The following is a 26,060-nucleotide window of genomic DNA, read 5'->3' as shown; positions in this document are numbered from 1 at the left end:
TGGAAAATTGAATTAAAATAAAATGGACAAAGGAATGTTTTTTTTCTCAGCAAAATTAAAGCATTGCTGGCAGCAGAACAAGTTTGGAACCAAGCTGGTAGGAGAAAATATGAGTAGGTCTATTATTTATACTGTTGCATTGAACTAGGGAGTTATGCCTGTGAAAATATCACAGTGAATTTGTATTTTTGTATAAGTAAGATTGTTTCTTATTTTCTGTGATTTAGTTCAGTTCTATCGCTAAAAAAAAATAAAAATACAGGATTAGTTTAAACTGAAAAAAATTAATTCCAGTGAAATTACTGTCACACTGCTTGAACAGATGATTGAGTCTTTGTCTTCCGGAGACCCAGAAGCAAAAGGCATTTTGGACAGGAAAGAGTGGCACTAATATGCATTGTTGCTTTTTCTGACTCTGTTCTGTGCATGGCAGTCCTACTAAACCTTTGGGTGCTTGCAGCTTTATCGTTAGCAATATTATCTTGTTAGCTAGTGGACATTAAAACTGAATATATAATCTCAACTACCAGTTTGCTTAGAAAATTTTTTTGTCCCTTTACCCCTCCTTTTCATAGGAAGGTAATGTATAGTGTGGTCCCTTTTTAAGCGTACTAGGTAATATTTTCTTGTCAGGAATTTTTCTGTGAGTGAGGCTGGGGTTTCAAAAGATGATTCGGAGGAAGGGGTAAACAAATTTAACACGTAATCCCTTTGCCGTTCCTTCTCCGCTTTCCCACACTATGTGTTCCTAGCACTTGTCTTGTGCTAGTTGCAGCACTTGCTGGGTCTCTCTGTGTAGGGATTGAGCTCACTGGTCTGGCAGAAAATTAGCTGGGATAAAACTTGGGCAGATTTCTGCTATGTTAGTGAGCTAAGCAGTCTGCCAGAAAGATGTGGCAGGGAACTGAGGCAGCTCACGCAGGCTGTGGGCGCAGGCAGCACAGGCAAAAGTATGAAGAGATGGGAGGAGCAAGGGAGAACAGGGAGGACTAGGACATTTTTCTTCACTCGGCAGCACAAAGCTGGTAAATGGACTCAGCTGCTTTTGAAACCACAGCGGGTATTTAACCGAAAACAATTTTATGTGTACTTGATGCCATAATATTTTAAACTTCTGTTGTGTGGTTGGGTGTGATTATTCACATAAGTCACTTGATTATTTTTTTTTTTAATTTTATTTTTTTGTTAGCCTTGGGCTCAAGCTATTCCAAGACTGGAGAAATAGCTGTATTTTCCATCTTTGTAACTGATTAATGTAGAACATTAAAAACAATTATTGAAATATTGGGGAGAGGGTTATGGTGCAGTGTGAGATGGTGGTATGTGAATTATTATTACATGAAACAACACTAGCTCTGAAAATCTTGAAAAATCTACACAGTTTGTATTGTTGTGATATGCAAATATAAGAGGAAAGTTAAAGCTACAGTTTAAAAATACATAGTTTGATGATTAGCTATATTCTGGGGTATGGATTATAGCCATTTCACTGCAGATCAAGGGCTCTTAAACATTATTATTTCAGGCCAAGTGTTCATGTTTGAGTTGTGACTTCGCTTTTGATTGCAGTTGACGATGTGCAAATCCCTGACATTTCATGTGGCCCCTGCATGGGAAATCAAATACTTCATTAAGGTACGCCCAGCCCGTCTCCCACTCAAGTCAGTGGGTCACTTCCTACTGACACCTGTAGGGCTGGGCTTTAGCCCTGTGATGGAACTTTTCTGTGTTTTACCAAGGTCCACCGCTCTGTTTTTTGAGTTTTTCTGTACGTAAAACCTAAATAGATGCGGTGATATTTATGCAGCAATTTTACCAGATGGCTTTTGAATCATCTGTTTTCAATGAAAAATGAAAAGACCAGACACGTACATAAAGGCTGAATTAATCTTTGTAATTAAATGGAACATTACTTTGCCGTGAATGATTTTAGCTTTCAGAATGTATTTCATGCTAATTTTTCAGTGAACTGTAATTGTATTAATTTTTTATATTTTTAGAAGCTTGAAAATGATCTTCACAAAGTTAGTGTGAGTCAAGTTGATATACAGAAAATCTGTGTCAGACTCATAAAATTTGTCGGGGGTGAGATATATGTTTTGTTTTGGTTTGTTTTTTTTTTTTACAGTAAGTACAATATGTCAGTACTCGGTGTTGCTAGCAGGCCTACAAAATATCCCAATCATACTGTGATGGGCAAAATAGGCTCTCAGAAGGCTCATACACCAGGTTTGGTTGTCAAGTGAGAATTTGACTAGACTGGAAACTGGGATGCTTTGTAGCATTGACACACATATGTGCGTTCCCACGTTGGCAAGTTGTTAAGTCAAGAGTGAAAGTTTGTTCATCATTTTGTCTCTGTAGTAAACTGATTTGCAATGCTCTCATCGTGACAGAAAGACACACTTATGGTAAAATCCCCACTGTGTTGAAGTCTGTGGGGAAACTTCCTTGCGTAATCAGCAGTGGAGGAAGTAGTCCCACTGTAGGTCCTCTTCCTCGGAGCCTGCTCTCTGGCTGCAGTGACAGAAAACTGTTATCGTGACTTACTCTAAAGGATGCTGCTGCTCTGCGTCACCCCCTGTGAGAGCCTCTCGCTTTCAGTGGCAGGAGAGGAAGCCTGCGGAGATGAGTTTTCTTAATTTACCCAACAGCCTAAGGTAGGCTGAGTACTTAACAATAGCTGGGGGAGATACCCCATCGTCTCTTTTCTTCCGGTACACATGGTTATTTAATATGCAAATTAGATATAGGAATTAAATGAGCCCTTAAACCATAAAAAGTTGTGCATGGTGCGTTTATGGTGGATTCGTGTGCAATTACCACATGGTTGGTTCCTGTATATTTGTCACATTTCATTTGCTTTCCCTGTATGTGTGTGCGTGCCTCCTGGAAGGCTGGTCTCTTAAACATACTTTTAATCTTATCAAGGGGAAAATACTGACTTCGTTATCAAAGAGCAAGCCGGTCGTAGGAGAGTTTTCCACTTTCCTGTGCTGTATGAATAAGGAGTCTTTGAACTGCCATCAAATATTACTCAAGTGAACTGAAAAGATAGCCAAGGAAGCAAGAGACTTCCAACATGCAAATTTAGAAACCCGCTCTTAATACAATGCTTTCTAACTTGTCTGTTGTGTAAATAAACTGGGCTGTGCGCTGGGCTTAGCTGAACGGGCTTGGGCATGATGCAAAGCCCCTGGGAGGAATCCCAGTTGGAGGGATTCCCAAGGACTTCAGAGGGCTTCCTGTGTCCTCTCACAGGTTTTGCTTTGGCTATAGGAAACAGTTGCCTCCACCAGGAGCCACATGCACTTCTCTGTCGGCATCAGGGAACTTATTGGTGTGCCACAGCCTTCTGGCCTGCCACCCACGCCTCCTGCCCTAAGTGCCAGCAGGACCTCATCCCAGACTAGAGTCAGGATGTTGGAGGCAGTCCTTCAAAAAGAGAGATACCCTTGGTCCTTCAGATCAAGCAAGCTTATTTCTCTGTTCCTCCCATACCAGTATGTGCTACACAGTGGAGTTAAGGTGGCCCTGGGCCACTAGGTCAGTAGGATCTCAGGGGAGGATGGCACATCTCTAAATTTTTGGCCACTTCATTCGTATCATTAGGACCAATTTAAGACATGTTCCTTTTCTGGGAGAACCTGTATAGTGAGACGTGGATTGCATGTGACAAGCAATTTGCTCTCCGTCAGCTCTTGCTATAGATGTCCTCAAAAAGGCTCCTAAAGGATGTTGTTCATTTGTGATTTTAGATGGTCCAGAAGCTTTGTAATGGTGTTTAAGCATGTACCTATGTTTTCTAATAACAAATTAACTCGGTGGTGTAGTAACAAAGTGTGTACTTTTCTGAATCTGTCATCCTACATGACTAGTGGAACACTTAAGAAGGCATCAGAATTACAGTGGTAGTAAGGCTACACAGTGCTTAGTAAAGTCTACCTTAGAGTTCGGTCATTACAGAGTATATAGTTGCCTGTGTGTCCTGCTCAGACTTCTGAGCGCACATTGTGGCAAAGTCTAAGTAACAAATGCAGTAAAATAACACTTCCCCTTATATATATAAATCTATATGTATATCTATACATATCTGTCTTACAAAATAGCGACAGCTTTAGCCATTGATAAAATATCACAGTACTAGGAGCAGCATTATCTTTTGAGTTTACTTTCAAAAAAGTCTTTGAGACAAACTGTTATTTAGTGAGGTTTTCTATAGGCTTTAAAAGAAAATATTTCAGTAGTGCCTGACCATTCTTTCCTCATACATGGAAATCTTAAGCTCATGACATCAATTGTCAGGTCACACATACTCTTGCCTTGTGTCTGGCAAGTGAGCTCAGCATTCCTGAGGTAGTCTGGTTGGGAGAACTCTTCCCGTCTTCCTTTTCAAATGCGGCAGGGCCATGACAAGGCTAAAGGATTTAAGTGTCACTAAAATACAAAATTAATGTTAAATATTAATTGTGTGATTATCTACGACATTATAAGATTATATATGATATTTAGGTCAACCTATGTCAGATATGCTACTAAGGAACCTGGAGGAATCATCCTTACCCTTAGAGATGTTTGGGTAAGGAATGGGGTCTAAAAGAGCCAAAACATGGCAGTTCCAAGCTGCTGCTCTCAGTGGGCTGCTGTGGAAGAAGAGACTGAGATGGATGTGGCAGATACCCCATAAAGACCCTAAAATGTCCATGAGGTGAAGTGGAGATAGACATATTGTGGTCACAACCAGACAACTAGCAACTTCTTTCGGCAAAGAAGTGCTGCCAGATCTAGGCTGGCTTCATAGTCCTCTGCATTTACAGCCAGTGAGGTGTGAATTTATTTGCTTTTATTTGGAAGGCAGTCTAGAAATTGAGGGTTTTTAAAGGATATAATATAGCTCAAAGCCAAAAACGTTCTTTTATGAGCCAAAACATGTTCAACAATTTCTGATTGACGTTGTACTGCCTAAATCATTGGTGAAATGACAGAGTACTGACACAGTTAATCCTTACTTTTTCTTTAAAATCCACTGTTGATTTTTTGCAAGTTGAGCTAGAAATTGTTTTTGAAGAGTTTACTCTTCATCATATAAGTTAGTTTTTAAATGAAATCTGTTTAATCAAAATGCTAAGAGGCTCAATTAAGTAGATAAAACACAGAGGCTACTCTAAGTGGTTCAGATGGTTACTCTGGACCACGTGCAGAACACTTGAAGTTCACTGAACTTGTTTAAGCAGCTGACTTAGTGAAAACTAAAACTGATGAGTTTTGTACTTTGCTTTTTCAAGACTGGTGTAACAACTCAGATTGAAGCATTTGAAATGGAAAACGGAAATTTTACAGTTCCTTGCAAAGTTCAGTCAGCTGGACCTGACAATACTACCAGGAAAAAAAAAGATGCTCTTGAATTATATACGAACTTGCAGATTAGTTGTGCTCCAGCCCCCTGCTTTTTATATACACACACACACACACACACTCACTCCCCTCATCCCCCAGCATTTAAAATATCTTGGAAGGCTGCTCTACCTTCTGGAAAACTGAGAAAACATTGTGTTGAGAGTTAATTGGACTCATTTCATATTTCCTGTTCAGCATTTGTCTTCCATTGTTTTTTTTATCACTAGGGATATTTGCATAACAATGGGATCTTTCTTGCTTAAGAGATCATCTGCTCCTGCTGCTAATTTCCTACCTGAAGTTGTAATCTTCTGTTTGTGACATCTTAATTATCTCAACAACAATTAATTGTGATGTCACAAATGGAGGATTATGACTTTGGGTTGGAAATGAGATTGAGAAATTGAAGGAGTTTGAAGAAGCAAAAAAGCCTTTCTTCTTGAAAAATAAAAGAGGAGACAAAATAATTTTGGTTAAATGGAGGCCGTCCTTGATCAGCTTCCGACAGTCGTGGAACAGACGTTTCTAATTCTTGCTGCCATAGGAGGACCCATTGTATTGCGACACTGCGGAGGGCAAGGGGGCAAGGATTTCATTGCGGAGGAAGGGGAATCTTCCCTTGAACAGCCTCCCCCTGCAGCAAGAGGGAAATAGAAGCTGGTGGACCCCAGAGGGGTTTGGGCTCTGCTTGCAGAATGCAGGGTTGGTACGGCTGCAGTCAGTTTAAAGGCCAGTCCGTTTATTGCACTTCATATCTTGCAATATTCATTTGGGTTTGGACATCTGAGTTTGAAGAACAGATTTCCAGAAGAGCGTTTTTTGAGGGGTGGGGGGAATTCCAAAGACTTAAGGAGAAATTAAATTCAGCATCCTGAAAACATACAAAGTGAAAGCTTTGTGCTACCCTAGTACACCACAGCTTTAATTTATTCTGTAGACTTACCATATTTCACTTCTTGGTATGTCGTCTTATCCTTTTGTATCCTGCTGCTTTTCTTCAGGAACTGTGTTGTTTCCACAGAGATTCTGGGTGGCTGGGTGGCCTGCTGATGTTTTTTGAGGACATTACTAAGGCAGTTTATATACTTACTCCATCATTTACAAAGCGGGAATACTCGTCTACAGCTACTACTACTTCTCACCAGAGTGTTTACACAAATGGTGCGTAAACACTGGCACCAAGGCATGACTGAACGAGGAAAAAAACCCCACAGTTAGTGAAAAGTGAAGTGTCAAATTTATTTTAACACCTTTACTTACAGTAGGGGAAGGGCAAAGACTGCAAAGTAGAGGGATGAAAGTGGAGAACGAACCAAAGATTAGCCCTGTGGTTTTAGGAAAGTACAGTACTTCAAAAAAGTGTGCACCCATCCTCAGGTGTAAATGGAAGTGAGTTTCAGTGGAAATACACCAGTCTGCACTTGCTGGGACCCAGGTTCACTCATATTTGTGTATCAAATCTATTTTAACTGTTGGACGCGTACCACCTACTGTTCCATAGCAAAACGGGCAGTTTCCTGTTATCTTTTGGAAAACATTGTAAAAACAGGCATTTGACCATCTGATTAACACAAAATGCAGTGGGGAAAATCAGCTGTTAAGATTTTGCACTCAAACACCCTGTTGCAAGTCTGCAAAAGCTCTGCAGGTGACAACAGACCCACTGTGATAATCTGATGACAGAACCTGGACCCTCCACGTTGTGACACAAAGCTCATTTGTGGCACTAAGTTTACCTTGTAGGCAAGTTGGTCTGAAGTTAAATTAGAATGCCTTCAGGGAGACTTAATAAGACAAAGTGAAAAAAGAATGGAGGAAAAAACGCCATACACTGAGAAATGGTTATATCTGCTAACGCTTTTTTTCTTTCTTTTCTTTTTCAAAGGCAAAGGCAGTTATGGCAAAAGTGGGTTACCCTCAATTTATAATGAATGACACATATATTAATGAAGACATCAAAACAGTAAGTGTCAGACTTGCAGCTTTCTTCTTTTACATATTGCAGCCATTCTTTGCTCTGTTTTGCTGCTGTCTAAAATCAAAGCTCTTCTTTTGTTTGACATGCTTCTGGAGTTCGGTTTGCCTGGTTATTTTTAGATGTTGAATTAAGTATGCTCGCTCTCATGTCTAAATTGTCAGTGCCAGTGTGTCTACGTGAGATCACTCCAAGGCCTGCTGGGAGTAAAGTGTGCCTGGGTAGGCATTTTAAAGGTTAAACATACGCTGGCATAAATTTTGCATTTAGTTATAAAAATGAAAAAACAAACAAAAAAAAAAAAAAAAAAACCAAACAACCGCAAACCCAAAAATTTATCCTCAAAGTAACTGCCTTCAAAAATACTAATGCAATTTTCCTCAGAATATCACAGTTCAAGGTGCCCTATATAGCCTCTCCCCACCTCTCCAGGCTATGATTTTATTTATGCTTGATGGTTACAATCATGCCTAGAGGTCCTAACCAATGCATATGCCTACTGTGCTGGCTGCTGGACAAGGATACTGGGCGGGGGAGATGACTCCTTCCTGACCCAGGATCTGGTCAGCCTAACTAAGGCAGGAAGGCAGATGATGAAGATAATATATTTTGCCATTTTCCAAAGGGGTAACTGTGGTATACACAGACTAGGGTGAGATGGTGCTGTGAAGGCAACGCAATGAAACAGAGGATGGGAACGAATTTCCACTCAACCTATGGAATTATTTGCCCAGATAAGTGGTAACGTTTAGCGAAAAACACTTGTTAATCACGGTTGCAAAGCCATAGTTTAAATCTGAAATATAACTCCCTCACAAGTCATGGGATTTCTTGAAACTGGTGACAGGAATATCAGCTGGATTTATAAAAAATTAACATCCCTTTTTCTTGCATGGTTAGTTGTGTGTGTGTGGCATTCCTATTAGATTCGGAGGCTTATGGAAGCATGGAGCCCTATGTCTGCAAGCATTTAATGTGAGAAACAGTAAGAAAGCAGTGGCAGAACCCTCGGAGGGCAGGGAGTACAAAGCATTTGTAATAAAATACAAAACAAACTGAAAAAGGGGGCTTTGTTACATTTTTGAAAGCGGTTTTAAAATGCACTTTTAAAAATAAAAGTAGACCTACTTCCTTATGGAAAAGAGGCGGCCTGGATAGCAGCCTTAGAAACATGCAGTCTGCAATTCATCTTTGGGTACTTCTCATTTCCTCAGCTGTTCTCTGCGCAGGGAAGAGCTTTTCAGTATTGCAGCCTCTCGTGTAGATCTGTTCAGCCACCGTTTTTTAACTAAGCTGACAAAATATTTTTTCTTCCTACCAAGTGTGAAAATTTTACTTGCCTTGATTTGATAATGGCTAAAACCTTAGGTGATTATCTTGTTTAAAATAAAAGTTCTGATTGTTTTATGTCAGCTTTTGTTTCCTTGGACATGCATTGAAAATGTCTGTGCTTTATCTATACAGCTGAAGTTTACAGAAAGTGACTATTTTGGCAACGTGTTGCAAACTCGCAAATATGCAGCCCAATCTGATTTCTACTGGCTTAGAAAAGAAGTTCCAAAAACAGAGTGAGTAGAAAAAAGACAAATTTACATAATCTTCTAACAATATTTTAATTTCTATTATTTAATTTATAAAATGTGTGTTTTAATAGAATTACATTCACAACAACTTATGATACAAAAAGCCTATTGGCAACCCCCCCCAGTTATTCAGAAACCGCTGTAGATATTTTTTTTGGTAAATTATAGATATGCCTGTTCTGATGCACAGTAGTCATATGCTTGCAGCTTAAACTTTTAATGAAAAAAAGGGTAATTGAATCTCAGTTAAAAATGGATTATGTCTCTTGGTCACAGTTAGAATTTGGAATGGTACAGCAGGGATTTATGAAATAAATTTTCTAAGAATGGAACCATTAGTAAGAGATAACATTGTTATTAGTAACAGCAATCGGCATTGTTAGTTACCTGCTGTTGATAGCAATGATATGGAATAAGACGTAATTTAACTTACATATTTTATTTTTATTTATTTGTAAACCTAAGAGTGCAGATTGTGTCACGTGCTGTCATCAAAAACATGAAAGAATCAGTCTCTGTTCTTACTGGTGGGTAATCAAATCCTTAAAATGCAAATTAAAACCTAAACAGAACTTCATTAGTCTAATCACGCTATTTAAAAATCACTCCTTTTAAAAGGAGACTTTGAAATCGGTGCTGCTGCTTAGCTTCTGTGGTGGTGTTTCCTTAAGGCTCCAGAAATTCCTACTCAGACTGAGCCGTACCTTGTTTGGGGGTGGCTCTGCGTTGCCCGTGAGGCAGGTAGAGGATGTCAGCAGGCCAGGCACAGCCTATTCCTCGTTAGAGTGTTGTAATTTGGCCCCATATTTTCAAGGGGTGGTTTATACCTTAATGTTAATTGTGGATTTTACTTCTTAACACACCTTTCTCTGCCATCGCGAGGGTTAATGCCGGGGGATGGTTTTGTGGGCGTTCCTGCAGTCCTGGATGCCAGGGCTGGATCAGGGCAGCGTATGCTCTTCAGACCAACAGTGTCCATGAGAGGAGTGAAATAACGTTTGCCTCTCTGTACCAACGGTGATCCTTCCTCCTCCTGAACCGTGTTGCGGCAGCTCTAACGCAGACCACCTAGATTCTTGGCACGGTGGGAAATCTGCCCTGTAAGGAAATTAATTGGCGGGTCAAAGGCTGTAATCTGAGAACTGTCCCATCAAGTGGGTACTCTTAAAAAGGTTTTACCCAATTGCCCACAACAGGATTGAATGCCTTCTCAGACTTGTCTTTACCGTCTAATTTCAAGGACTACTTAACAGCAGCCCCCTCATCACCTTTCTCTTGCTCTGCTTGTCATCCCACGGGGCACATACAGACCTGGGAGATCCCAGTTTGATTTTTGGTCTCTTTCCTTTGTCAGCACAGGGCGATGCTCTGCTTTCTGCGGGGCTGGGGGTAACCCCCCACCCGAACCCTCAATCATAATTATTCCTTGTGGGAGATTATGCTGCCTTTGCACCTGCTCGGTGATAGAAAAGAGCTCCAAAAGTGGTGTCCCCTTACACTGTCTGCTTTTGCTGTGTCTGCTGAGGGGTACCAAGGCACAGAAAGTCATTGCCACCTCCAATAACATTTTTTAAAAATTTATTATAATAAACCAATAACTCCCACCCACCAATCTGTGGCATATCAAATCTGAGTTTAAAAATATCAGCACTTGCCACATTCTAACTATCAGTCTCTCCTGCTTTCTGATGCTTTTACTTCTCTTTTTTCTTTCTTTCTTTTTTTTTTTTTTTTTTAAGCTTTTATATTTCATAGAACTCCCCAAATCTTCACTCTACACTGAAGCTTGGCGCTGTGTTAATAGAGAATTACCCCTGGGGTGTTGTTTCTGTTTGCTTCATTTCTTCTTTTCCCTAGTTCGGTACCTTTTAGCATGGCATTTCTATTTAGAGACAGCTATTATAGATGGTCCAAGTTGTGGACTGAAAAAGATAAATAAGAAAATGAAATAAGTTACCAGCTAGTAAAGTAATACTAATACTACACCCAAAAGTTAAAACAGTATATTCATTTAGCAAACAGTCTGAATTTCTCAGCAATATTATCGCAAACTGGACTCGCGTTCCTCAGCATAGTCAACTAAATGGAAAATCAAAATGATGGTTCACTCAAAGCACCAGCGAAACACTATCAGGGGACAGACAGAGGAGCCTGGAGGTACAAGACAAAAGAGTTTGATAAAGAAACGGGTCATGTGGATATCAGAGTGGAAATAGGTTATTCTGGAAATTCAACGAGTTTTTAATCTAAAAAGAGGAACAAAAATCCACCAAAGCAGGAGTAATTATCAACATTCTTTGTCATCTGCTCTGCTCCCTCCCTCCCTAGCAATTATCTGCCTTACAGGAAAAAGGGAGAATGGAAGGAGTCAGGTGAGGCATTGCTCAGGGCACGGGTGGGGGGACTGGGAAGGCCACACAGCTGGGCATGTACACTCCAGGAGGTTCCTCCAGTGCATTGATGATAACTTTTTGACTCAGGTGGTGGAGGAGCCCACCAGGAGAGGTGTACTACTAGACCTAGTACTGACTAACAAAAAAGGACTGGTGCAGGATGTTAAGGTTGGGGGCAGTCTGGGCTGCAGTGATCATGAGAAAATTGAGTTCAGGATTAAGTGCAGTATGCACTAAATGACAAGTAGGGTTGAAACCTTAAACTTCAGGAGGGCAAACTTTGATCACTTCAAGGAATTGCTTGGACAAATCCCATGGGAGAGGACTCTAGAGGGTAAGGGGGCTCAAGAGAGCTGGCTGCTGTTTAAGCATCACTAAGCTCAGGATTGGTGCATCCTGAAGAGAAAGAAATCAGGCAAGGGAAGAAGGAGACCTGCATGGCGGAGCAGAGACCTTCTGAAAAAGCTCAGGTGGAAGAAAGGAGTTTACAATAGGTGGAAGAAGGGGCTGACTGCTGGGGAAGAGTATAAGAATTCTGTCAGGGTATGCAGGGATGAAACAAGGAAAGCCAAGGCAGCCTTGGAATTGAACCTGGTGAGGGATGTCAAGGTCAATAGGAAGGGTTTCTTTAAGTATATAGGAGACAAAAGGAAAACCAGGGAAAATGTGGGCCCACTGTTGAACGAGAGAGGTGACAGATGATGCAGAGAAGGCGGAGTTGCTGAATGCCTTCTTTGCTTCTGTCTTCACTGCTCGGGCCAGTCCTCAGGAGACCCAGAGTTTGTGAGTAACAGAGAAAGTCTGGAGGAAGCAAGACTTCCCCTTGGTTGATGAGGAGCAAGTTAGAGATCACTTAGATAAACTGGATATCCACAAGTCCACGGGGCCCGATGGGATGCACCCTTGAGGGCTGAGGGAGCTGGGGGAAGTCATTGCTGGGCCACTCTCCATCATCTTTCAAAGGTCCTGGAGAACAGAAGAGGTGCCTGAGGACTGGAGGAAAGCCAATGTCACTCCATTCTTCAAAAAGGGCAAGAAGGATGACCTGGGAAACTACAGGCCGGTCAACCTCACCTCCATCCCTGGAAAGATGATGGAACAGCTTGTTCTGGTTGTCATCTCAAAGCACCTGGAAGAAAAGAAGGTTATCAGTGGTCAACATGGATTCACCAAGGGGAAGTCATGTCTGACAAATCTGATAACCTTCTATAGTGGTGTGACTGGATGGGTGGATGAGGGGAGGGCAGTGGATGTTGTCTACCTTGACTTCGGCAAGGCTTTTGACGCTGTCTCAGCCCAACTGGTACCAAGCAGCTGTGATAAGGCATCGGGGTGCCTGAGCCTCCTGCTCTGCTGCTCCCGGGGGCCAAGTTCCCACACAGGCATCGCAGCTACAGGAGGTGCAACTTGCTGTCACAGAATCACAGAATGGTCAGGGTTGGAACGGACCTCTGGAGATCATCTAGTCCAACCCCCCTGACAGAGCAGGGTCACCTACAGCAGGTTGCACAGGATGGCATCCAGGAGGGTTTTGAATGTCTCCAGTGTGGGAGACTCCACAACCTCTCTGGGCAGCCTGTTCCAGTGCTCTGCCACCCTCAAAGTGAAGTTCCTCCTCCTGTTAAGATGGAATTTCCTATATTCAAGTTTGTTGTCCTCAATACCTGCTTTGGATGCCAGCTGCAATCCTAACAGCTAGCTGGGGAGATGGCTGTCGTCTTCACAGCTGGCTCTATCAAACAAGAGAAAAAGTGCTCAGGTATCAGGAGAGAGACGTTGGAAAGGGGTTTGTGGCAGGAGCTGAGGAATATGATGCACGAAATGGTGCAAGTTGGATTGAGAGGGCTGAATGGAAGAGGCGAGACTGGAAGGGGGAGTATGGGAGGAAGGGGAAGGCGCGAAGACAATTATAATAACCCAGGTGAGGCATGACTAGAGCAGAGGGAGGTGAAAGGCAGAGCATGGGGAAGTGATGGCCACATGGAAGGGAGAGATAAAGGATAATCAGGGATTTAGTAGTGCTTGCTTATCCATCCATGGAATCATATGCGTTCATACACACAAATATACATACATGTCTGTGTATATGTGTATATATATAAACACACACCCACACCTTTTTAACAGTCATTGAATCTATCTTCCTTAACACTGACATCATACTTGCAAATAGCAGGGGATCAGAGGACTTCTTGACCATGCCACCTAGTTATTATTAGTCTTTCTCCTTTGAAGTCAGGAACATCTCCTCTAAGACTTTTAGACCTGGCCAAATCTTTCTTCGCTTTGCACCCAACTTCCAGTGCTGGAGATGTAGGCATCTAGCAGCCCAATGCACAGAGGATGTGTACTATGGGAATATTCCTGGGTCTCCTCCGGGACCTACTCCAGTTTCTTGATCACACACTATTGTTTATAAGCCCTGGCTTTTGGTTCGCCACAGGTTGGGCAGCTCCGAGAGGGGCTGGGTTAGGTGCCGTTAAGGACGGTGCGGAAGCTCCTTCTGCAAAAAGGGAAAAGCAGCCATGAAAGACACTGGGCAGGCTGTTGTCAGGAGAGCTCAGAAATCCTGTGGATGGACCTGCCCTGAAGGGGAGAGGCTGTAAAGGAGGGTCCTGGAGCCTTTTCTTGGTCTTTGAACCTAATTTTAAGCAGTGTTGTGGCGCAGGAGTCTGGGCCCAGCCTTACCATCCCAGTTTCTTGTCCAGCCCCAGGGGACACAGAGGACAGCCTGGCCTTGGAGGCTAATTCTCTATTTCTACATGGAAAAATGTATAAAACAGACTAACAATGAGAAGTGGTAATACACTTTTTAAGATTGCCTCTCCTTTAGAAGTTTTTCTTTATAGTCCTGTATTGGGAAGAGATTTTCCAGATTCCAACTTCATTAGTAACTTTGTGTGGCCTTTCACTTCTAACCAGCTTAAGTGTGTTAAACATTCACAAGTTCATTTTCTTTACTTATAAGATTTTTTTTTAAACAAAAAAATCTTACTTGGAACATTGAACACCAAATTCTGCTCCACCCGAGTGATTTCTTCTAACTCAAGAAGCTGAGAGAACAAATTGCAAATTCAGCTTGTGCTTTACAGAAAAATAAATAAATTAATAAGCTTTTCCCTGTATTGTAAATGTTCCCAGTCACCCCTTTTCATGACTAACAATGTAGCACACTATATTCATAACTCAAAAAGGAAGATATCACAGAGAAAATTGTAGCCTAAAGAAACACAAACCGAAGAGAGTATCTCCCCACTTGCTATCTCAGTGTGGCTTTCAGATTTTATTTCTACAGAGAAGTCTCAAACTTACAAGCGTCAAGTCTGCAGCATTAGGTTTTGACTGCTGCAGTAGTTGGTAGGTAATGTTAAAGGATATTGTTCAAAGCTGTCCCTTTTTCACATGCTAACAGCAAATGGAAGCAGTCTAAAAAATTCTAGATTTCTTAAAATTTAGTTTGTAATTAATAAGAGTTTAGAGTTTATGCCTGTCGTTTTTCTCTATCCTTCTGGTAATAGAGCAAATGCACTGAAGTTGTAACCAGGCATAGAGCAAATGCCCAGGGAACCTGACTTCAAACAGGAATGTGAGCTATTTCTAAGTTTGCTTCACCTTAAAATTTAACAGTGACATCTATTTATTACAGACCTTGATATAGCAAGTTGATGTGATATTAGTTAAGGTCTGTCACTGAAGGTTCAGTCATTTGAAGGAGCTCACTGAAGGAGAATGACAGATAAGAGGTGAAGTTGTTCTAGTCTGAGTGGAAACAGTCTCAGTTATTTCTGCTCTTTTGTGGAAAATACTTCCGAAATCAATTTGAGAGTGGCTCAGAATGGTACAACAAAATGCTGGAGTGTAAAAGTGCAAGAAGGAGTACCCAGGGAACTACAGGCTGGTTAGTTTCACCTCTGTCCCTGGGAATGTAATGGAGCAACTCATTCTGGATGTCATCTCCAAACGTGTTGAGGAAGGGGAAGTTATTGGAAGTGGTCAACACAGATTTACCAAGGGTAAATCATGCTTAACCAATCTGATAGACTTCTATGATGTTATAACTGGTTGGCTGGATGAGGGGAGAGTCGTAGATGTCATCTACCTTGACTTCAGCAAGGCTTTTGACACTGTCTCCCATAACATCCTCATTAGGAAGCTGAGGAAGTATGGGCTAGATGAGGTGACAGTGAGGTGGATTGAGAGCTGGCTGTGGGACAGAACTCAGAGGGTTGTGACCAGTAGCAGAGAGTCTAGTTGGAGGCCTGTAACCAGTGGTGTCCCCCAGGGGTCAATACTCGGTCCAATCTTGTTCAATATATTCATCAATGACCTGGATGAGGGGACAGAGTGTATCCTCAGCCAGTTTGCTGATGATACCAAGCTGGGAGGGGTGGCTGACATTCCAGAGGCCTCACAGCCATCCAGCGTGACCTGGACAGGCTGGAGAGCTGGGCAGAGAAGAACCTAATAAGGTTCAACAAGAGCAAGTGCAGGGTCCTGCACCTGGGGAGGAAGAATGCAAAGCATCAGTATAGGTTAGGGGTGGACCTGCTGGGAAGCTGTTCCGAGGAGAAGGATCTGGAGGTCCTGGTAGATAGTAAATTATCCATGACCCAGCAATGTGCCCTTGTTGCCAAAAAGACCAATGGAATCCTGGGCTGTATAGGGAAGAGTGTGGCCAGTAAGTCGAGGGAGGTCATTCTCCCCCTCTACTCTGCACTGGTGAGGCCACAGATGGGGTGTTGTGTCCAGTTTTGGGCTCCCCAGTTCAAGAGGGACAGGGAACTGCTGGAGAGAGTCCAGCGAAGGGCAACTAAGATGATTAAGGGCTTGGAGCGTCTGCCTTATGAGGAAAGGCTGAGAGAGCTGGGACTCTTTAGCCTGGAGAAGAGAAGGCTGAGGGGAGACCATATTAATACTTACAAGTATCTAAAGGGTGGGTTGGAGGAGGATGGAGCCAGGCTCTTTTCAATGGTTCCCAGTGACAGGACGAGGGGCAATGAGCACAAGTTGGAACATAGGAAGTTCCGTTCAAATACATGGAAAAACTTCTTTACGGTGAGGGTGACAGAGCACTGGCACAGGCTGCCCAGGGAGGTTGTGGAGTCCCCTTCTCTGGAGATTTTCAAGACCCGCCTGGATGCAGTCCTGAGTAATGTGCTCTGGGCAATCCTGCTTTGGCAGGGGAGTTGGACTAGATGATCTCTAGAGGTCCCTTCCAACTCTGAAAATTCCATGATTCTGTAAATATGCTCCTTGCGGAGTGTCTAAATGTCAAATATGAAATTCAGCAGCATACTCTGCTTGTCACTAGAGAACTCTTGTTCTTCCTGATTCCTTGGTACAGCTGCTGTTGCCTGTTCCTAGGTGCTTAAAAACACAACAAACTTCATACAGAGTCATTCTTGAGACCTTGTTATGAAAGAGCGACTTGGAAAGAACTTAGTTCAGTTTTGCAGTGAGAAAATTGAGACTGCTATCGGTCTCTGGCTCATATTCAGCTCAGGAAACAGAATGGGGTCTCCTATTGCAGTGGTAGGTCATTAAGAAAGAAGCAGTCTCGGGATGGGGTTGTTGTGGTGAGTCTTAGCAGCTTGTCTACGAGCTACGAGTCTATGAGTTCATAGGTATGAAAGCATGGCCAGCAGTGGTGTGATGTCCTCCCTCAGTAGCTGTGGACCAAATGGCAACAGCATTTGCAGTTGATCTTGGGCAGAGTGAGGTGCTCCTGTGGTGACAAGTACGTGCATCACCGGTTAGCTCTTCACCTAATAAAAACGGGTGCAAACTTGTACTGTTAAGGAGGTGTCACTTGTCAGTGAAGAGCTCTTTAGCCACTACTTGTGGTGGTTCCTGTCTTGAAGTAGCTGTGGTGAGCCCCTGGGGCTTCAGCAGCAAAGAGGATGGGGAGAAGAGCAAAGCACATTAGTCTGTTTTGAAGTATGTGCTATCTGTCTCAGGCCCTTAAACCTATGACTGGAGATGAGAGGCCCTGTAACACACTTGCTCTAAGAAGGATTTGCAAAAAGGAAGGATTTATGGTGCTGGAAGACTTTTTGATACTTAAAAGTTGCTGTTTGAGAGAACAGAAAGGCCGTTGTAAGTAGAACAAGCCAACAGGGTGAGGTGGAAGTCACAACGCTACGTATCTTTATTCAAACTTACAGTAAAATCTAATTTAAAGTGTTGAGTGTTTCAGATGGGTCCTTTTCAGACAGGTTCTCTCCTTGTCAAAAAAAGGCAGAGTCCTCCAGAGCTACTGCTAAGCCTGGAGAGCAGGTCCCACCGCTCAAGTGGCTTGCATCCTTCCAAGCAGTTCAGTTGATTGCTGCTGTGAACAAACATGAAATTGAAATGTAGTTAATTAAGCTCCCTAATTTTTTCTTTATCCCCTCACCATAAGCCTTCTTTCTTCAATTTTCCATTATCTCACCACATTACCTCTAACATTTAATCTCTTTATTATAGAGGAAACAGAAAACACATCAGAAAACAACCTCCCCCTGCTCCTCCCCTTCAGAATCTCCTAGGTAAACAAATCAGGGAGAGTTATCTGTGGCAATTAGAGCCTGTAATGCGATGGACGGTTAAGATATTTACATGACATCACCCTTTGCTTTCATTGGTTAGTTTTTCTAGTTGCTGCGTTGTAAAATAAGCTGCTCAGCTTTGAAGATGAGAAAAGCTGAAAAATTTATTGATAAAAGACAGAAAGCTGCCATTCTAAAACTCTCCCCTTTGTTGCATATTTTACATGAGGAGATCAGTTGCCAGAAAAACAGTCAGGGTCTGCAGATAATTCATTCATTTGATGGTGCTATTTTAAAGCACAGATGGTGTACGTGAATGTCACTGACATCACACATTTTCCCTGTTCTGATAGATCTTCCTTTGTCTTACTCTTTGTTTTGCAGCTCCCATCTCTTCTCTTTGAAAGAAATTTCCCAAAGCAATTGCATTGTGTTTATTTGGCTTTACAAAACTTCTGAGTAATGCATTGCTAAAGACATCAGGATGTTCCTGTTTGGACATTTACCGGAGTTGCTTCTAACTTATTATGAATTACAGAATCACAGAATGGTCAGGGTTGGAAGGGACCTCTGGAGATCATCTAGCCCAACCCCCCTGCCACAGCAGGGCCACCTTAGAGCAGGTTGCACAGGACGGCATCCAGGAGGGTTTTGAATGTCTCCAGAGTGGGAGACTCCACAATCTCTCTGGGCAGCCTGTGCCAGTGCTCTGCCACCCTCAAAGTAAAAAAGTTCCTCCTCATGTTAAGATGGAACTTCCTATGTTCAAGTTTGTGCCCGTTACCTCTTGTCCTATCACTGGGCACCACTGAAAAATGACTGTTCCCATCCCCCTGGCACCCTCCCTTCAAGTATTTGTAAGCATTAATAAGATCCCCTCTCAGGCGTCTTTTCTCCAGACTAAAAAGACCCAAGTGCCTCAGCCTTTCCTCATAAGAGAGATGTTCTAATCCCCTAATCATCTTCGTAGCCCTTTGCTGGAGCCTCTCCAGCAGATCCCTGTCTTTCTTGAACTGGGGAGCCCAGAACTGGACACATTACTCCAGATGCGGCCTCACTAGGGCAGAGTAGAGGGGGAGGATGACCTCCCTTGACCTGCTGGCCACACTCTTCTTGGTTATCCACTACCACTAATTATCATAATCTTTATTAGTTTTCTTTTATCTCACTTCTTTATAAAATCATAAAGTGAAATCTTGGACTCACTGAAGTCAGAGTTTCATCTGAAGGGATTTCAATCTTTCTGAAGCCAGTTGAGATTTTCCACTCATATGGGTGAAACCACTGTCAATATAGATAAGCTTAGGCTGAGATTGGTAAATCCTATTTGCTATTCAAATCTGGGTTTCCCTCCAGTAAGTATGAGAAATCTAACTATGAGAAGAAATGCTAATGTTCCTTTTTAAATATGTTTTGCCTTGCAAGAGTTGCATTTGTTTATGAGCACACTGATAGCCGTGTGGATTGTGTAGGGTACAGAATGTAAAGCTGCTTATTTTGAATTTAGGTTCACAGAAAGCACCTGCCCGTGTTGCTGGCATCATCCTAATTGTTGAAGTAGTTGTTCAGCAAAGCGTCTGAAGCCACTTCACTCCTTTCAAAATGTTGTCTTCTAATTTCAAGAGGGAGTTTCTCCACACATGGTTGAAAGACATGTAAGAGAGTTTTCACAGCTGCTATCAGTGTTGCAGCCTGTGTTGGGTGAACTTCGGTTAGTCGGCACGGCAGACCTCACAAGCACAGTAGTCACTTAGAAATAAAGCAGATTAAGTGATAGGAAGCTTAAGAATCGCTCCCGTTGAACAGTCATGGACTGTATGCTCTCAAACTAAACCCATTAAACAATAGATTTCAATGTTCTGTGAAGCATAGGCAGCATGTGTTGAAATGGGGAAATACTTAAACTTTAATGTGTCCTAGGTCTTTCACATTTTTGCTTCCTTTCACTGAGTTCACTTTTATCTTTGCTCATTCTATTCATAAAGATGTGTAAGTGTACTGACAGCTGATTTCTTTTGCTCTTACTACAGGTGGTTTACAAGCCCAACTACTGTAAATGCTTTTTATAGTGCATCTACCAACCAGATCAGTGAGTATCTGACTTCTGAGCCTCCTTATAAAGTGCCTGTTTGGGAAATGTATGTATGAAGCTGCAGATAATATCAGTACAGTTTGTGTGTTTGTGATTGAAAATCAAAAGCTCAAACCTGGTAATTCAACTGAGACATCTCAAGTGAGAGGATAGTTCTGAAAAAGCAAGGGCTCCCACAAATTTGAATTACTGTTGCTTGAATTATGAATTACCCCATGTCAGCTGGCTTGCAGTGACTGCTTGTGTCTGTACTCTGCCCATTGCAAACATTAGCTTAAATCGTTTTTAATAAAGCTTAATGTTTCTGTCCTATGTTTTCTGTAGCAAAACCCATATATATATACCTCCGTAGGTTTACAGTAACTCATTAAGTGATAGCAACTCAGTCCCCTAGTATTAATAAATATGTAGCAATAAACATGACTAGAAGGAGACTGTGATATAGACCAGAAAAATTAAGAAGTGGTGTCCAGTACATTTGTTCAATACCTTCAAGGACAAAGAGTGGTATCGGTAGGTAACTTAAAATTCTTACCTGTATAGTGTGATGAAATTATCTTTTATGTGCAGCATAATCTGTCTTACACTAATTTTAGTTACTGGTTGTTTTTAGAGACCATAAATCCTGGTTTGGAAGAACAAGAGGTAAAAGAGCTGAGTTTTTCCAAGAGTTTGGATGTTTGTTCCCCCTTGCTTTAATGGGACTTTGCATACAAAATTTCTACCTGGCTTTAAAAGTCTGTACCAGTATTTCTGTGGATAATAGTGCTATCTTTACCCTGACACTTCTCTTTGCTTTTATTAGTTTTGCAAGTTAAATGAGCCATTCTTGTTGCGTGCCGTCAGGGTCTGGAAAGCACCTGCCATAACCTTTATGGTCTCAGTCCCCGAGGACAGGTGTGTCAAAAATCTCTGAGTGACCCCCCTTTTTTTCTCTGAATCTCTTTTGGATGCACAGAGAAGTAGTTTTTGAAAGGAACAAAATGAATGTATCACACTGAAGGGGTTACAGCAGAGGACTGGCAATGCAGGTCTGCTGGTATGTGCTCCTACCAATTTCGGTAAACAATTTTTGCCTTCGCACTACTCACTTAAATACTTTTATGTCTTAGTAAGCTCATTTGTAAAATGAGCAAGATAATTAAACAGTTCTTTTGATTGAAATTAGTTCTAGTCCTAGACCGTTCCACCTTAATTAGAGGGCTGCCATCATTAAGCAGCCACATTTTTGTTGGTTATCTGAGGGAGCACTTGAGGCAGACTTCCCTGAGCTGATCACAGCTCCGAGGCGTGTGTGAAGCACGGTGGCTACTTCTCCTGCTGAACTAAGCACCGGACACCACTGCTGGTTCAGGTGTATTGTGTGAATGGAGGGGAAGCTTGGCCAGCATGAAACAAGAACCGTTGCTGTTGTGTCTTCTTTAATATTGGGCCCTTTCAAGTTTCAGCAGGGTTCAGCTCTCTCACCCTCTCTGCCATGGCACATTAGAGAAAGCTATAACAAGAGGCTGGAGTCACTGAAGCTAAATTTCACACTCGCTGTGTCTAACGGTGTCACGAAGCAGAGAGCTGTCAAACGTAACTAATCAGTCATGGGGTGTAGAGGCAATTGTGTTTTCTGTCATAACTGCTGACCTCGTACTGCTGGCATCTGACCTTGAAGTTTGGATAGTGCAGTCCTTTTAGGGCTGTTCTTAAGAGGAAAAGGAAGAAAAATCTTTCCTACTTGAGAGAGAGAGCGAGGTACAAATGTAATCATAGAATCGTAGAATGGTTTGTGTTGGAAGGGCCCTTAAAGGTCATCTAGTTCCAACGCCCCTGCCATGCCCTAAAAATAATGCGCAATAAGAGGCAACATTCAAAGAAAGGCATGGTACAAATGGTCTTCCACTGCTGGCTGGTGTGATTTGCAGGGAAAGAGTCACACAAAGATGTGGGAGGAACATGCTTAGGTCTGAAGCTGCTGATAAATATTTGTCTGATTACATCTGAGTTCCCATTAATGCTGCTGGGAAAGAACTGCAGGGTGGGAGACTGAGATTGCGAACCCATGCACACTTGTATTGCGTGTTGTGTCTCCTGGGCCAATCTCATGCCCAGCAGTTATTACCTTACTGCTTTGCAGCTATGTTTTCAGTAATAATCCATAGACATTTCTGTAGGGGCTGGTAACATGCTACAAAAACTGTGGTCTTTTTAAAGGCCTAGTTAGACAACAGAGAGAAATTTCTACGAAAGAGAGTCATTTGAGAATAAGAAATAAGAATGAACTCTAGCAAGTTAAATGTAAAGTATGTATAGCAAGCCCACAAACTATATATAGCAAGTATATAGCAAGCCCACAAAGACTTTGAGGACCAACTTTCTAAGAGCATAAGAAGTATTAACAAAACCTTTTTCCAAATACACTAAAAGAGGAGAATCTTTAAGGCATAAATATAAGATAATACTTTGCATTGGAAGAGTTTGGGAAGTTCTTATCCTGGAGGTTTTTCTTATGGGAGGTAAGTCCCAGGAAGTTTTTCAAATTTAGTGTCAATAGACAGTAGTTTAGAAGACATTCATAAAATGGACTGTGATAAATATAAGGACCAGATAATATTCTCTCAAGTATTTCAAAGGAACTTGGACAAGAAATTGCCAACCAACCAGCTTTGATGTATAGCTTATATCTTATAGTGGCCTTAGCACAGGAAGAATAGGTGTGGCAAGAGTCAAATCCTATTTTTGAAAAGAGAATCCAGAGGGATCTGCATAAAAAGTCATTCTAGCTCCTATATGAAGGAAACTGGTCATGACCACAACATGAATGAATAAAAGAGAATGAATAAGCATATGATATAATGGGGGAGAGTCAACGTTGGCTTGGTTTTTGCTTTTCTTTTAGAAAAAAAATCATGCTTTCTCAGTCTATTAGAGTTTTTTGAAATCTGGAAAGCAAGTAAGTATGCTTGATATATTATGTTTATTTCCACAGAACACTTTTGATGAGGTTCTTTCCCAATGCTATTAACTGGAAGTTGTCATGGGGCAAGAAAGAAGGTCCTTTCATAAATTAACGACTGATTAGAGAAAAGAAAATTATGTAGGAACAAATTACTTGTTTTCAAAATAGTTGGAGGGGTGCGTTAGGAGGATCTGTGCTGGTCACTGTCTTAGCAGATGATCTGAAAAAGAGGGCATTCTGTTCTGAACAAAAGAACAGACGGATATAAACTCAGTCCAGGAGGACAGGTCCCTCTGCTACTGATTGCTGGAAGGTAGAAAGATATACTAGTAGAATTCCCTCACAGACAGGTGCCCGATGCTCTTTCACTGCATGTCTACTACCAATCACTGCTGGAAATGTAAGAGAACGAAGCAGATAGGGGCACTCAAGTGGATGAAGAGCCTGCTCTTCAATGAGCAAACTAGACTTTAGTGTGTTCAAGGCCCATCTATTTTTGCTCTTGGTATTTGAGTTCACTAGCAGGGAGAATTTGAGAAATTAGAATTTTAAAATGCATACTAGAAATTGTATCTGGAAAGAAGCTTCTCCATTAACTGGAAAAGACTTGGTTCCAAAGTTGATTCTAAAAAATAAGACTGTTCAGTTTGGAACGGGAAATGTACTGTGTGATGTTATCAATGTAACCACAGCAATTCTAAACTTGATTAGTCACTGAAGGCATAATGAAAGAGTTTAGAGAAAAAGCAAAATCAGTACCTTGAACCATGGATTCCATAAAGTAGATATAATTAGGTTCCTGCAGAAGTGGAGAAGAATGTGGAGGTCCTGATCACTTCTGAACTTTAGGAAGATGCTTTTGCTTTTTGTGCTGAAAGCACAGGGAAGTCTCTGACACTCCTGATGGAAAAATTACAAATTCTTCTATCTCTGTAGTCTGTATCACTGACATAAGCATTAAACAAGAAATCGCTGCAGTCTCCATACAAGTCCGTGCAATCTTCATACATGGGCAAGCTGTTAACGTTTTTTACTTGACTACTCTACTTGAAAGAAAAGGTCTTTATTCACTAAAAGTGAAAATTAATAGAGAGTAGAAATTAGATGATTTAGAAATTTTCCATTTTGGAAGAATACAGCAAAACTTGCATACACAGTAGATTGTAACAACTTTTGCTGCACTTTAGTGCAAACATTCTTATGTTTGCTATTGCTTAATTTCATTTTCATTACCAAGCTATTGATAATTTGAATGGCTGACAATTGTTTTAATATCTCCAAAGGAGGAATAAGTAGATGTATCAAGGTAAGATGTACTGCAAAGAGCAGAGTTAAAAAATATGGTACATATAATTTATCTTATTATTATACAAGTTTACTCCTGATGTTTTCTTTACATGAGCTCTATTTATTTATTTCCATAATTCAAAGTGTCTTGGATTAACAACCCTGCGTGTTTATCATAGTTGTTAATAATTTTTCCATCCTAGTTTGGATCATTTTTAATTTTCTTTGCATTTGCTCGTCAATTTCCCTTCAAGTATAGGTACTTAACAGAGACAACAGGTACATGTCATTGCCTTTAGATTCTAAAAAGATATCTAAGTACGCTTCATATAATCTAAGCAGCATGAATACTATCTTTTTAATTATCATCATTGGAACACAAAAACACTTTCCAAAAGGCTCTGTGTATTGTAATGAGCTCTAGAGCAGTCAATAAATATGTGCTGTAAATAGATACAAGTGATGATCAAAGTACTCTAGCATGCTTCTGTTGAAGAAAAGGTTTTATTTCATTATGGCACTAAAATATTGGCCCTTGAATATGTTAAAGATAGAAGGGAACTGCTTATTAGACAGTTGGTGTACTTAATTTTCTTTCCAAGTGTAAATATATATGGCTCTAGAATATATCAAAAAAGTAATGTTTGTGGGTTGTGAACAGTAATGAAAGGGAGATTACAGCGAACTAAGGCAAATATAAGCAACACACTCATGAGGTGTAAGCTTGAATAGATGTATTGGGTAATTAGCTACTGTTGATATTATCTCTGTAAGTTTATACCCATGCTCCTTCTAAGTCATTTGTGCTTGTACTGCGGTTCTCTAGTGAAAGTCAAGAGGCCTCTTTAGAAGGCGGCTTCATTACATGTTACAGGAAGAAGATATAATCTAAACCAGAATTTTAAAATTGGGTTCGAATTAGCATCCATAGAGAAAACCACAGATGAGAGCTCATATTAAGCAATAAGTATCATCTTTATAGAAAGCGGCATGCAGATATTGATGCTGGCAGCTTGCTGATGCTGTGAGTTGCAAGGGAGAGCTCTTATCTTGCCAGGAGCCAGGGAAGTGCTGGCAAACAGCACACGGTGCTGCGGCCAGGGGAGAACGAGGGGACGGTGTGTAGGGGCACTCTCTCTTCCCTTAAGAACTAGACTAATTGGAAGGTTATTGATGAAGTAGTTTCAAGTGCGCCATTAGTTTCCAGGAGGTAAATGAACGTAACAGATTTGGACTGAACACTTTCTGAACCCTGTTATTAAGTAAGCTTTAAGTGTTCTTAAGTGAGCCCTCATTTTCAATTTTCCCTATTTACCGATGACTACTATGCTCTTTTATTTAATTATGGTCGCAGGTGATCCTTACATCCATTCTTTATTTCTTCTTCCTAAAATTCTCATCTATGAATATATAAAACAGGAGAACTCTTTCTTTGTTATTTTTTTTTTTCCCTGGGGAATCTAGTGAGTTTTTTCCTTTAGTAAATAAAGGTTAAAGTTTCTTATAAAAACAGGTGTTTTCACAGGTTTCCTAGTCCCTTAGCACACAGTATTCCTTGGCCCCTCACAAACCACCTCACGTTTCTCCTCACATTGCCCCACTGAGATTGGGAAATACTGGGTTCTCTCTTCTTCATGAGCAGCAAAGAGCCTCTTGTCAGGTGAAGCAGAACCTGAACCAAAAATTGAACCAGAGGCTACTGAGTCCTCTGACTTAAGGCCATCACTTCTCTTTATGTGTTAATGAATTTATTCACTACTCCTTGGGAAGTTAAGCTTTGTATTCATGCATAGCATGGAACAGTTACCGTGACTTACACAATTTGTATTTTCTATCCTAACACAAGTTATCTTTTCTAA

The 26,060-nt window shown here is 41.3% G+C and overlaps 1 protein-coding gene across 1 annotated transcript in view; it reads left to right on the top strand.

Moving 5' to 3' along the window:
* Positions 1-26,060, top strand: part of PHEX (phosphate regulating endopeptidase X-linked) — a gene marked incomplete at both ends in the record, with an annotated part of 113,198 nt that overhangs the window by 65,692 nt on the left and 21,446 nt on the right. Inside the window, 3 exons of the mRNA XM_082492536.1 lie at positions 7,283-7,360; positions 8,837-8,940; positions 19,906-19,964. Coding sequence (XP_082348662.1) covers positions 7,283-7,360; positions 8,837-8,940; positions 19,906-19,964 — 241 coding nt within the window. The remainder of the gene's footprint in view (positions 1-7,282; positions 7,361-8,836; positions 8,941-19,905; positions 19,965-26,060) is intronic.

Source organism: Vanellus vanellus, assembly GCF_965231255.1.
Source record: "Vanellus vanellus genome assembly, chromosome: 1".
NCBI lineage: Eukaryota > Metazoa > Chordata > Aves > Charadriiformes > Charadriidae > Vanellus > Vanellus vanellus.
Note: the sequence above shows the minus strand (reverse complement) of the source record. Positions and strands in the feature narration are given on the sequence as shown.